Source organism: Gossypium hirsutum, chromosome D07 (genome assembly GCF_007990345.1).
Source record: "Gossypium hirsutum isolate 1008001.06 chromosome D07, Gossypium_hirsutum_v2.1, whole genome shotgun sequence".
Taxonomy (NCBI): domain Eukaryota; kingdom Viridiplantae; phylum Streptophyta; class Magnoliopsida; order Malvales; family Malvaceae; genus Gossypium; species Gossypium hirsutum.
The window spans coordinates 11,071,065-11,085,735 of record NC_053443.1 but is presented as its reverse complement, the minus strand read 5'-3'; the positions used below and the strand labels follow the sequence as shown (position 1 = coordinate 11,085,735).

General features: G+C 29.5%; 1 protein-coding gene and 1 pseudogene across 1 annotated transcript; one reads left to right on the top strand and one right to left on the bottom strand.

Annotated features, from left to right (window-relative positions):
- Positions 1–712: 712 nt before the first annotated feature.
- Positions 713–4,526, top strand: LOC107937299 (probable pectinesterase 8). The gene is made up of 5 exons (XM_016870162.2): positions 713–1,104; positions 1,482–1,653; positions 2,916–3,122; positions 3,205–3,464; positions 4,246–4,526. Exons 1-5 carry the CDS (start codon positions 713–715, stop codon positions 4,400–4,402), a joined length of 1,188 nt encoding a protein of 395 aa, XP_016725651.2. The 3' UTR covers positions 4,403–4,526.
- Positions 4,527–5,135: 609 nt separating this feature from the next.
- On the bottom strand, positions 5,136–8,037 carry LOC121219382 (zinc transporter 5-like; annotated as a pseudogene).
- Between the last annotated feature and the right edge of the window lie 6,634 nt (positions 8,038–14,671).

Sequence of the window (14,671 nt, the reverse complement as noted above, 5' to 3'; positions counted from 1 at the left end):
TCTAATCCCGACGAAACAGTACTAGTTAAATTTGTTAAGTTATGCTATTTTTAAAATCTTATGCGATAAACATATTTTCACATATGTACGTAATGCCAAGTGAGATTATTATTTCTAAATAATACACATAGAAAAGCCACATTATTTTAGTTAATAGATTTACCAACTAACATTTGAATCAAATTGATATACTAATTTTTGAAAAAATATAGGGGCTAAAAATGACCAAATTGGCAAATATGGGCTAAATCTACTACTTACAAGACTAACAACAGAATTTGACCTAACATATTTACCAGCAAGTTTCAAAAATTCGAAAAGCATAGGGATCGAAAGTGACCAATTCAAAAAGTACAAGGCTAAAACCGACTAAATTAGAGTACAAAAGATTAAGTCCACAACCTAAACAAATACAAGGACTAATAACACAATTTCACCTTTGAAAACCTTAAAAAACGTAACCCAGTCTAAGAAATGAACCCAATAGTGGACCCCTAACAAAAAAGGATGATAAAAAGTGAAGTCTAAACTTTTTCCATTTCATGTTTGGTAGGTGAGAAAATCTTCCAAGAAAATTACCAAAAGCCAACCAGGGTGATTTGCAAGGCATGTCATCAACCCTTAAACTTCAAGTCCATGTTTATGGCATATTATTTCATTTATATATAAACACCTCACATGCCACCCTCCATATTTCATAAAAAAAAATACAATGAACCCAAAAAGCCTTTGTTTTACTATTCTTATTGCTATTTTAGCTATTTTCATATCCCGGTTTATCATCGATCCAAGCCCACATTTCCACAAAATTATAATTGATTCTAGTCTAACCCTTTCATCGTCGTCATGTATCATCATGAAGTTCATCCCGTTCGACTTTAGTGACTTTTGTCGACACCGTAAACACCCCGATAAGGGTAAACCGGTATCCGTTTGTGATGATTTCCCTCCAAATATACCACCTCCGGAAACCAACACGACGTTGACGCTTTGCGTTGATCAGAACGGGTGTTGTAATTTCACGACCGTGCAAGCTGCCGTCGATGCTGTTCCAAACCTTAACATGAAAAGAAGCGTAATATGGATCAATACCGGGATTTACTAGTGAGTTCTCTATCTTTACGTGATGTTAATTTGTGAAATTTGTAGATTTAGTCTCTATATTTTAAATTAATTATTTTTAATCTCCGTACTTTTTAAAATTTAAAATTCCAATCATCACTAAATGATAACTGTTAAATCCATTCAATTAAATGATGTTATTTCCAAAAAATGATGCGGCAAACATATTATCATACGTATAATATTATGTCTGCTTGTTATTTCTACATATTACTTACTAAAAACTTGGTTATTGGATTAACAACGGTAGTTTTCATAAAGACTAAAATTTCAAAATTTAAAAGTATAAAAATTTAGAATGATCTATCCAATTTTTCTTACGATGTAACCGGAAATATAAATACATGTGTTTTTTTCAGTGAGAAAGTGATTATTCCAAAAACAAAACCCAATATTACATTTCAAGGACAAGGATATACATCAACAGCAATAGCTTGGAATGATACTGCAAATTCTGCAAATGGAACCTTTTATAGTGGCTCGGTTCAAGTTTTCTCCACCAATTTTATTGCCAAGAACATGAGCTTCATGGTGAGATATACACAATTCAATAAGTTAAAATAGTCGGTTCGATTATCATTCGAATCAAATAATTATTAATTGAATTAATTAAAACTTTGAAACTCTTAATAGTAAGCTAAAGCAAATTTTTTCTTTTAAACATATTAACTGACTGAATTAATTTCGATTAATTCAGGCGATTAACTAAATTAATCGAAATTTGAACATATTTTTTCTTAAACAAGTTTAAATCATAAAAAAAATTCATAACAACTTTTCCTTTATTTTTAATTCAAAGAAGTTTAAAAGAAAAGAAAAAACAACAAATAACATAATAACAATACTAAATTAAAAACATAATAACAAGCATTACGTAAAAAATATTACTTTTCTTTGTTTTTTGTTTTTTTTTACTTTTTGTTGTTTTTAAAAAAAAAATAGTTTTTCAAATATTTTAAATTTTCATAATATTTTTTAAACAATATTTATAAATCCATTAATTTTTATATATTGGGCTTATATAATGTATTAGACCTATATTGAGCCTATATATATATAATATATATCGAGCTTATAATATATTATTAATTTTAGCTAATTGATTAATTCAGTTAATTATCTTGTTTCGAATCGAATTAACTAGTAACTGAAATTTTCAAAAATTTTAACCGATGATCTTTGACTGAATTAGATTTGATAACCAACCGATTAACTGAGCCAATTCAATTCAATTGTTTAATTCATTTAAAATTGAAAAATGTACACCCTTATAATCACATAATATACAACAAATTAAGATTAGTCTAAGTATGAAATGCATCCCTCTACTGGATTAAAACTAATAAGTTACTCCTAAGAATTAGATACTCATAATTTATAAAAATTGAAAAGTTAATTTAATTAAGCAATACTGTTCAACATTGTGATTTACTTGTTAACCTAGAAATCAACATTCTAGTGCAATGAATTAGCAAAAGTAAACTATTCAAATTCATCTGTCTACCAACGAATGGATTAATTTCCCAATTTTGTAAAGTAGAATGACATAATTTTAGAAGTTTCTTATATTTGGTCCTCCTAAAAATTTGACCAATTTTATTAACAATTGATCTCTATACATCACGTGTTATTCTCTAGTTATTTTGTCATTTGTATAATTAAATTAAATTTTTAATAATTTACTTTTTAGCGTGGAAGAATTAATTTATTTATTTATTGAATAGAAAAGGTGAAATATAATTGAGTACAAATGTAATCTGATGTATTCAATTTTTCCTATGCATGTATGGTAGAATGTAGCTCCTCTACCTCGTCCAGGTGATGTCGGAGCACAAGCAGTGGCCATTAGAATCGCCGGCGACCAAGCAGCTTTCTGGGGTTGTGGTTTCTACGGAGCTCAAGACACCCTCCACGATGACCGTGGCCGCCATTACTTCAAGGATTGCTATATACAAGGTTCAATCGACTTCATTTTCGGGAACGGAAAGTCCCTTTACGAGGTAATTACAACGTTTTACTGAGCGAACAGTTAGAAACACCGTCGATATGCCGACTAATTTAAGATTCAATAATCTTCAATAGGATTGCCAGTTAATATCCATGGCGAACCAGGTGGCACCGGGATCGAAATCCATAAACGGAGCAGTGACGGCACACGGAAGAGCGTCGGCGGATGAAGACAGTGGGTTTGCGTTCGTGAACTGTAGTATTGGTGGTACAGGAAGAATATGGCTCGGCCGTGCATGGCGGCCGTATTCTCGTGTGGTTTTCGCTTTGACGTCAATGACGGATATTATTGCACCCGAGGGTTGGAATGATTTCAATGACCCTTCACGAGACCAGTACGTATACGAAAATCAAATAATTAATAAATTCAAAAAAAATAATATTTTAGATTTTAAAAACTTTCCGATAATCGAATTTGGTATAATTGTACTTTTAATCATTCTTTAAAATTAATAATTCAAGTCAATCCTTTTCAGTTTTGGTCAAATGAAAAAAGTTGTATTTTTGGCCCTTTCAAAAATTATTTAATTAATTAATTTAAATCATCTAACACAAAATTTACTAGCTTTGCTTCCCTTCTCTTTTTGAAATTTTATCTTGGTCCCCAACCCAAAGTCATTGGCTTCGTCCCTGATTTCAGACAGTGACAGAAAGTTCCACTGAGTTTTGGAGGAGTTCATTAAAATTTTTAAAAAATTTAAGAAATCTTTTTTTTTTGAGAAAAGTAATGAGATTTTTAAAGGGTTTAATCAAAATCGTCATAACTTTTGTAGGTTTAATTAGAATTTTCAAAAATTTAAGGACTTAATTATAAATTTCCAATTTTTTTAGGGGGCCAAGTCCCTCTCTAGCTCTTTTTATGTTCCGCCCCAAATTTCAGATTGTTTTGAGTTTGGTTAATTAGGTTTGACACTTAAATCCATATTATTTCAACTTATTCATTTTGGTCATTTAAGTTATTCCGAGCTTAGATCATTTTACGTTTAGGTTAAGTAAATTTATTTAATCGACATCTTTATGTTCAAATCGAGTTAAGTTGAATTTAAATTTAAATTTTAATTAATTGAATCGAATTTCCGGGTTGGGATAAAATTGGTAATTAATTTAATGATACAGGACCATATTCTATGGAGAATACAATTGTACGGGTGCAGGAGCAAATATGAGTGGAAGGGCACCGTATGTTCAAAAGCTAAATGATACGCAGGCTTCTCTCTTTCTTACGGCGTCGTTTATTGATGCAGATCAATGGCTACAATCTTACAATAGTTAGAAACATTTATTAAAATTATAATCTCCCAAAATTTAACATTAATTCATTTCATTAATGTAACAAAATAATTAAGTTAAATGAATATGTTTTTTTTTCATATTATTTTAATAAAATTAAATATGTTATAAGTCTCTATACTTTTTATAAATTTAAAATTTAGTTATTTTATTTTTATTTTTATGAATTTAATCGTTCTACTTTTCAGATTTTAAAATTCAGGTTCAATTGTTAATATCGTTACTTTTTTTTTGTTAAACTTGATGGTGATATTTTGAAATAAAAAAATTTACTCACTTGCTAACTATGCAATTAAATATGAATTTTAATCGTGTTAACAATTGAATTTGTATTTTTTAAATTTGAAAAGTTAAGGGATTAAATTTCTTAAAATAAAAGTAAAGGAACTAAATTTCATATATAGTTAAAGTATAGGGACTTAAAAGCTTATTTTAACCTAACAAAAATTGATGCAGGATTGAGAGTGAAATTTGACTGATAATTAAAATTTCTTCTTTTTGAATAAATTGAATAAATTTATTTTAAAAAATACAACAAAAACATATAAATATATAAAATTTTATAATATGTATTATTAATATCTCAAATTTATATTTAAATATAAAATACTTTAAACATTATTATAATATAATAAAATATAATAGTGCAATATAAATACATGGTATTAACTATTTTCAAAATAGGGCAATATTTTATTTGGAAATTGATGGGCAAATTTGGCTCATGATCCCTCAAGCTTTTAAGCCCAATAAGCCATGACAGACATGAAAGCAGCCCCAAGTAGAAGAGAAACAATGGCTCCTGCTTGAAGTATGGAGTTGCTTTGTAACTTCGGGCTCATAAAATCAGCGGCGAGCAGATCAACGAGCGCCGTGTATATTAAAATCCCGGCCGACGCCGCGTTGAAAACTCCTTCGACAATGAGAGCTTCCGGGTTGCTATCGTCGTACCCTTTCGATATGATGATTCCTATGCCGATTCCAAATGGGGTTGTGAGGGAGAAAAAGAGTGCCATTATTGCAACACTACCGAGCTTGAATTGTGCCTAATAAAACAACAACGTAGAAAATTAGAAATCATTGATTAAAGGTTAAATTCTGTTATTAGTCTATGTATTATTTGTAAGTTGTGATTTAGTCCTTTTTAAGTCTTGTTCAAGTTTTGAAATTTTAATACTTAACTGATCAAAAATTCTGCTATTAGTCTCATAACGTGTGGATTTAGTCAATTTGATCATTTTTAGTCCCTATGCATTTTGATTTTTGGAATTTCAATTCTGGCTCTAATAGTAACCGTTAAATTTATTAACTAAAATAGCGTTTTTTTTTTTGAGTATTATGTGAAAAATAGTAAGCTGACATGACATTTGACTAAAATTTCAAATACGCAACTTACGCATAATATAAACACTAGGGTTAGATCACTATTTGGAACTTGAACTTGGCAACAACTCCCACATTTGGAATTGAACTTTTTATTTGGTCCAAGTTTATCATTGAACTTGGTAATTGTTCCCATATTAGAGCTTGAACTAGGCAATTGTTCCTTATTAGGGCTTGAAGTTTTTGTTCTCTAAGTTAGTCTCTGAACTTGGCAATTGTTTTCATATTGAAACCTGAACTTGACAATTGTTTTTACATCGAGGTTTGAACTTTAGGGTTTTAAGAAAATATCAAGGACAAACTTGAACAAAAAAAGTTCAGACCCCAATACGAGAATAATTGTTAAGTTCAAAGATTAACTTGGACCAAAAATAAGTTCAAACCCCAAGATAAGAATAATTACCAAATTTATGTCCCAATATATTGGTATCAATAAAATATTTAACCCTAAAAAACTACTAAATTTCCTCTCGATTAAAACACACAATCAATTAATTTTATACCATGGAAGGGACATTAAAGATGCATGCTATAATTACCTGAGAAATGCATCCACCAAGTCCCATGCCTTCAAAGAACTGATGAAAGCTAAATGCAGTCACCAATGGCTTTATAGTCTTTGGACTTTTAGAAGCTCCCAATGATATCCCTATTATCACGGAATGCACCACTATCCCTAACTCCAAAACCTTCAAAAACATAAATATGATGAGTTAATTACTCTCAAAGTCCTCAAACCATCACCTAGATTTTAAATTAATCCCTAAATGTCCAAGTTATATGATCGAATTGTCAAAATATCAATATCTTATCAATTATGAGCCTAACTGTCAATTTAGATATTAAATACTTGTTTAGACACGACACAAAGTATATTTAAAACAAGTGGATTAAATTTATCATTATCAACATATTTTCAATTGGCTCGTGTTTATTATGATTGCAGGTGTAATATATATAATATTTGATTTACTTACACCCAAAGACCTCAACTATAACATTATCATCTAAATTTTAAATTGATCTCTAAACTTAAGCGTTCTAATTGAGTCCTTAAAGCATTGATATTATATCAATTAGTCTAACCAACAATTTAAGCATTAAATACTGATTTAGATATGACGTGGAATATATTTAAAACACATGAATCAAATTGCAAATATGTGTATACATACCACATAAACAACTTGGATCTGACAAGTTAAAAAAACAAATAGGGACAATCACATCAATAGCTCAGTAGCAAAACCTGCATGAATTCATTTTATAATGTATTTGTTTGCTTGTACCAAAAAAGAAACAAATATTATTCTTTTTTAACATATAACATGTTTTTCATTCAATAGATACATATGTTTTTAATATGGTCCATGTGTCCTAAATATAATACACGTAATATCCAAATTAACATTTAACACCAAAATTAACAATCAAGTTGACGAAAGGCTTTGAAGTCTAGGACTAATTTAAAATCTAGAGAATAATTTGAGGACATATGATGAAATTAACCCATATTTTTTGTACCTGAGATATAACTCAACGTCGAACAAGCTCAGACGAAGCCGATGGCTCGACCATAGAGACCGAACCATGACTCGTTCCATGATTATAAACATGTACGTAGCTTTGATCATCATCACGTTCCTCGGTTTTCTTTTCATCGTCGCCGCTGCCGGCGTCAACCTGCCGTGGTTGGTTCTTAAAGTGAGACTTAGTGTAATGAGAAGTAGCGTAAACATCAACCACCAATGTAGCAATCGCCGACGCCATCGCCACTAATCCGGCGAAGGGGAACTTTTCCCAAGGATGTTCGTCGAGGCAATGACACGCCAATTTGTCGGTAGCGTCGGGAAGAACATGGATGAATCCGGTAGACAATATCACACCGGCGGCGAACGCTTTGATTACGAAGAAAACGTCTTTTTTCGGGACGTAAAGCATCGATGGTTTTCCCCAAAAGGGGAACGCAAACGCCAATTGCTCCGGCGAAGAGAATCGAAAAAATAGCGACGATTTTGTATCTCGTCGCTAAAGAGTTTTTATTTGAATCATTAGTTTCGGGTTCGCACGTACAGTTGCTATCTCCTTGTACTAAAGAAGGAAATAGGATGAGAAAGAAGCAAAGGAACTGTAAGAACTGAGCTTGTTTGAAGATGATAATGGCTGCCATGAATTTAAAACTGGAAACCCAGATTTTTTGAAGGACAAAGATTTGGTGAGAAACCGAAATGAGAAAGGTTTGGGTTTATATGGTAATTATTATCTATGGTGTTTTTCTTGTTGGGGAAAATTCTGGGTAGCCAAACCGGAAGTAGCCAAACTGATCAGTGTCGTGGAAAAAATGAACCATGTAGAGGGTGATTTAGACAAGTGACTAAGAAGATTAGACACCGTATGGGGACTGTATTTGCGGATTATTTGTAATAATTGAAGTGATTTTCCCCCCGAGAATTTACAAGTTTGAAATGAAATGACAAGCTTTCTCATTTTGTAATTTCTAGAGATAATTTAAGTTTATTAAAAAAAGTGATGGATTCCCTTCGGATATTGAAGTGTTTGTTGATGGGGAACGATGGATCAGCACAAGATTAATTTTAGTTTTCTAACTTTACGAAATTTCGAGCGTCTTGCGGGAATTATTGAATTCGCCGATGCGTGGTGCATCAGTTCAAAACCCTACCAAAGCACGATGCTTATGTTCTCGTTTGTTGAACTCTGCACCATTAGGGACTCAAGTTTTGTATAGAGTTAGGAAGCAAAATTTTTATCTGGATAACACCAATCTACAAAGAGGTTTATCAACTTTCGACAGATGATATTTTGAAAACACTATGGAAAAGAGGTAGAGTCTCCCCTCAATAAAATTTAATTTGAAATAATATTTAATACACCATTAGCAAATAATATAACACCATATATTATTATTGGATAAAAATATAATGAAAAATATATAAATAAATATAGTATTTTTTTTCTTGGATTTCAAATATAGAGTTTCAATTTAGGATTTAAAATTTAAAAGTTATATTAAATTTTAAATTGAGAGGTTTAAATAAAAATTTATTTTGTTTTTTATTGTTAAAACATCCACTAAAACGAATGATTATCTTTCACTAATAATAATCAATCATATTACTACTCATCACTAACGATTTAGCATTGCTTTCAACACTAAGACATCAACACTTCAACTTGGTCCTATTTAGCATCTTCTGACTTTTCAAAAAGTTTTTCAATTATGTTTTTTTCGGAAGTTACAATTACAATACAATTACATGTAAATTTTAAATTTAATTATTACGAATAAAAATTGTCTGTCTTTTTTGAATAAAAATATCACAAAGATCTCTATAATAAAAATTAAATTGTATTTTATTTTTTTACTTAAAAAATGTCAATCAAAGAGTAAATTGATTATTTTTCTATTAAAAGTTCATTCATCTCTATTGTTAAAAACTGGTGTGTTTTTTATGGAATAACCAGATAGTTATGCAATACCCCGAAAATTTCTACAGTAAAGAAAGTAAGATAATATCTCTGATATAGTAAAATAAGAAAATAAAGTGCTAAAAAGGGTAATTTTGAGTTATGGCAACATTAGGAAGTATATTATGACATATTAATTCAAGAAAGGATTAAATCGCAAAAGTGAGAAAAGTTTTGTTACTCAAGAGTAAATACTCAAAAGTTGAGGGGTTAAAGTGTAAATATGAAAAATTTGAAGGACCAATAGTGTAAATATTTTAAGGGTGGAATAATCTAGAAACTAAGGAAAATGGATGGATTGGGACCAAATTGAATAAATGAATAATTATGAGGGACTAAATTATAATTTTACCAAATTAAGTGATGACCCAAGGATGGAATCTTAAAAGATCTAAAGGGAAAAATGGTCAATTTGAAGAGAAATCTAGAAAATAATGATGATGTTGGAGATATTTTAGAATAAATAAATAAATAAATATTAGTTTATTAATATTTTAATTGGATTTTTAAATGACATTTTATTATTTTATTATTATTGTTATTATTAATATTATTGTTATTATATTATGACATAAATTAAAATATGACAAGTGGATGGTAATGATAAAACACATGTGTAATAATATGTAAATGTACAAATGTAATATTTATATTGTTTAGTAAATAGCTATTTATTATTATTAACTATATATATATAAGATATAAAGTAAAAAAAAAAAGGAAGAAGAAAGTTACAGAGAAGAAACAACGAAAATAAGGGAAAGAAAAGAACAAGGGGGAAATTAGAGAATTGAAGCTTGGAGCTTATTTTGGTAAGTCAATCAAGTCCTTTTCTTTTAATTTTGATATTTTAGAAGCTTTAAAATAAGGTTTTGATGAAACTAAGTTAACATATTGAAAGTTTATGAGTTCTCAAGTATAGTTTATGTTGAACAAAAACATGAATTAGGGACTTAATTGAATGAATTTCAAGCTAGAATTGATAAAAGGATTAAATTGAAAAGTAAGCTATAAATTTTATGTTGTAGGGACTAAATTGAGGAAAATTCGAAGTTAGGAAAATTTTCTGAAAATTTAATAGTTAAATTTGAGTTTGGATGGAATTTGAATAGAAAAAAAGTATGAATTGAGTTAGGAAAGTAAGTAAACTTAGTTAGAATTAAATTGTAAAATAAGTTATAAGAAATAGTTTTGGACAGCAGCAGTGGTCTAACTTTGAAAAATCACCAAAAATTGTGGGAATTGAATTAGAAGATGAATAAAATATGAAATTAAAGATTATTGAGTCTAGTTTCTCATAAAAGAAATGGTGTAAGAAATGGAATTGAAAATAATGAGATATAATTAATTTTGTGAGACAAGGTCAGAATGATTTCGAGTTCCCCTGTTCTGACTTTGGGAAATCATTAAAAATTGTAAAAAATAATTATGGGATAAAATTATATGTTTAGAATATTGAATGAGTCTATTTTCAAAAGAAATAAACGAGAACGTTATTCGAATTCTGTACAATGAGATAATTAATTTTTAATGAAGAGGGGTCAGAACTGTCGAGCAGTGAAACAGGAGAAACTTTAAAGAATAAACTGTACTATTTGGCTGAACCAAAAATTCTGAAAATTTTATGGCAAGAAGATATGTGAGTCTAGTTTCAGGGAAAATTAACGGATCTTAATTTGGAGCTCTGTAGCTCGATATACAAATAAATTAGTGACTCTGACTCAGACGGACAGCTTGAATTTACATACAAGAAAATAGTGGTAGTATGGATAATGTTGTTTAAATGTGTTATACACATTAAGGATGTGGAATGGAGAGGAGGAGGAGGAAAAAGTGGAAAATATATGAATGATTTGTGTATAATTGGTAATACGCTCGATTATAATTGATAGACGATGAAATAGAAATGATGCATATATTTTGTGCAATATTGGTCATGGTTTGAGCTCAGGTGGGAAACTAAAGTTTCATAGTACGTACGTATGGTATACTTAGCATGTGATTTGGCATGAAGTAATGTTATGAATGGTTTATAAATGAACTCATGTTGGTAAGTTACGTGTAAATAATATAGTAATATATTTTTATAAATTGTTAGTGATATGATTTGAATTGTGAATATGAGAAATTGTGATTTGAATAAAATGAGAATAAAGCATTAAATTACATGAGTATGTATTGGGTATCGTAGGCCCTAATTATTATGATCATAATATTTTGAGGATATAATTGTGAAAATATAAATGTTTGAATAAAAGATTTAATTTAGATGAAGTTTTATATCTCGGTTAAATACGTTTACAAGTGTATGTGTTCTGGTAATGCCTCGTACCCTATTCCGGTGTTGGATACAGGTAAGGGGTGTTACAAGTTATACATGGTCTGCCATGTATATCTTATGCTAAAATACATGGACCAGTTTTTAATAGTAGTAATGGATGAAATTTTTAAGAGAATGACTAGTTTGCTTTTGATCTAACATATAGGGACTAATTTGCTCAATTTTTTTAGTAGAGAGAGCAAAATGTAATCTAATTCCTAATATAAGAATCTCCGTGATACTTTTACCATGTTTTTCGTGTTTTTTCCTACCCTTTCACTAGTTTTCTTTTAGTATTTACTTACATTATTCCTTTATTTACACGGAACTTTTAACTTTTTAATTAATTTATTTAATAGTAAAATTCAATTTAAATTATAATATATTAAATAATATTTATTTATTATGATAATAACACTTTTTCAGCTTCATATGTGAAAATAATTTTAAATGAGTTTATGTAATTTGATCATTATGTTCTAAATTGGCTATGTTTGTTATAATAGACGTCGATAATGACAATAGAACGATCGAAAAACAATAAGAAAAATAAAATAAAACACACAAATTTTACATGGAAACCCTTTCGGTAAAAAAACCATGGCCAGAATAGGAGAAATTCAATAATGTTGAAAACCGAACGATATAAGAGGAGTTTCGACTACATCTATTTAAAGGTTGAAAAACCCTATTCTAATAAATGTCAAATAGAGAAGTGTAGTTCTATACAGATTCTACTGCTTGTGCGGCATGGTCCGTACCACCTCCGCACCCCCGATCACAACCCAGTCCAATTTTATACTTAATGGGGGTCTGTTCGAATCACACAACTCTAACAATGTTGATTTAATTTACATTTTATAAGTTGCTATTACTTATAGGATAATTTAAATAAAGAACATATATCCACAATACATATAAATATTAAATGAAATTTTTAAATTCTAATTTGTTAGAATGACAACATATTGATTAATATTTCTAGTACTAGTTTTTAATAAATAAAAATAAAAATAATTAAATTTATAATTCAGGTCGAACTTTTAAATTAGAAGTAAACATTCTTAGCACTATTTTAATCATATATAAACTCAAATTTTTTAAAAAAAAAACATCAAATTTTTTACTATTCGATTTAACAAAGATTAGTATATAAAAAATTTTCAATGTAGAATATGACCACGCTAAAGCATTAAAAGAGCAACATACAAAAAGATGAGAATACATTTTAATTTCTTTCCTCGAAAGCTAAGCTTAGGAACATGATCGTGCACATTAAAACCCTGTTTTTGTTTTTTTTCATGAGTTTTTTCGAATTATTATTTCCGTATGAATTTACTCAAAAATTTAAAAAAATTAGTAACACGTAGCACATTCATATCGAATATCAGTAATTTTTGGATAAAATAAATAAAATTGATAGTTTATGTATTATAATAAAACAAAAAAATATTAAAGTGGAAAAAATATAATTTAAGTGCCAATTCGTGATTTAAGCTTTTTAAAGAGAATTCTGGTGGGGAACCAAGGTTTCTTTTATGTTAGTGTTAAAGCCCATGAAGACTAATCATTTTGAGGTTCATGTCTACTCTTCTTAACAATATTTTCTCTAAAGTTTGAACCCGATTCTTTTGAAGACCCAATACTTGTTTGTAAGAGAACCACATTGTTTACTAGCACTTCGTTTTTGCCTTCATTGTAGGGTTAATTGCTTCAAACATTTTCAAACTATCTTTAAATTTTAGTTAGGTCCCTAAATTTTAAAATATTCTAATTAAATCATCAAATATCAAATTGTATCAATCAAATGTCCTTTCAACAATCTACCGATCAATTTAGGCATCAATTGTAGTTCGAATCTAACGTGGTGTATAATATGTGTATATGTGTATCATATGGACAATTTGAATTTGACTTATTAAAAATTGTGTCAATGAGTTTTAACAAGATTAATTATTTTTCTTAACATGTTATGTCCAAATTGTCCATATGGTAGCTACACATATATTTATAATTTGATCCTCATGTTTTAAATATACTCTACGTTAAATTTGAACTAACATTTAACATTCAAGCTAATGGTTATACTTACAAAAGGATCAAATCGATATGACACTAGTACCTTAAGGATTCAATTAAGAAGTTTTGAAGTTCAAAAACCAATTTAACCTGTCAATTATTGTTTTGAGGACATCTAGTGCAATTAACCCTTTGTAGCTGGCACATGGCCACTAGTAGCTCAGTTTGGCTAAAGTCCAAAGGCTTGGACTTGATTTCCATTTCGTGCGACGAGACAATAGGATGGAAGACGACCTCAAATTTTCAAATACAACTGATCGGGTGTTTAGGGTTTGGTTTAATTATGAATTTCATCTATCTATTTTTTAAAAATTAAAATTTTAATCCTTTTTATTTTAATTTATTAGAATATGATCCTTGTACCGTGTTAAAATTAAGAAGTTAAATCAATTGAGTAACATTGTTAAATAGTGTCATTAAATCGTTTATCTGGGAAATCAATAGTTTAGCAACTTATATGCACAAAATTAGCAAAAATCAATTGTTCGTCAATTTAAATGCAACCAAATTAGCAAAAATCTATAGTTTAAGTAAGGGGACTGCATTTGGTTTTATCGGTTGGTTCCAATTGAATTAAAGCTTAAGAACAAACGTAACCAAACCAACTCTAGGTTTGGTCGGTTAATCGACTTAATTGGGTTGTTTTTAGTTAGTTATTGGGCTTGAATTTAAATCATTAAAATTAGTCTGTTTTTTCGATTAGGCCAATTTTAAAATTCAAAAGCTGATGACCAAATAGACCTGTCCATGGGCCGGGCGGTCCGGCCCGACGGCCCGTCCGAAATATGGGAGGGTTTGGGTAAAAATATAGGCTCGAAATATGGGCTTGGGCAAAATTTTAGGCCCGTTTAAAAAATGGGCCGGGCCTCGGGCAAGATTTTTTTGGCCCGGGCCCGGCCCGGCCCAGCCCGAAAAAATATTAAATATATATTTTTTATTTTTAAAATATAATAATTTTTTATTTTAAGTTTATTTACTTTCATT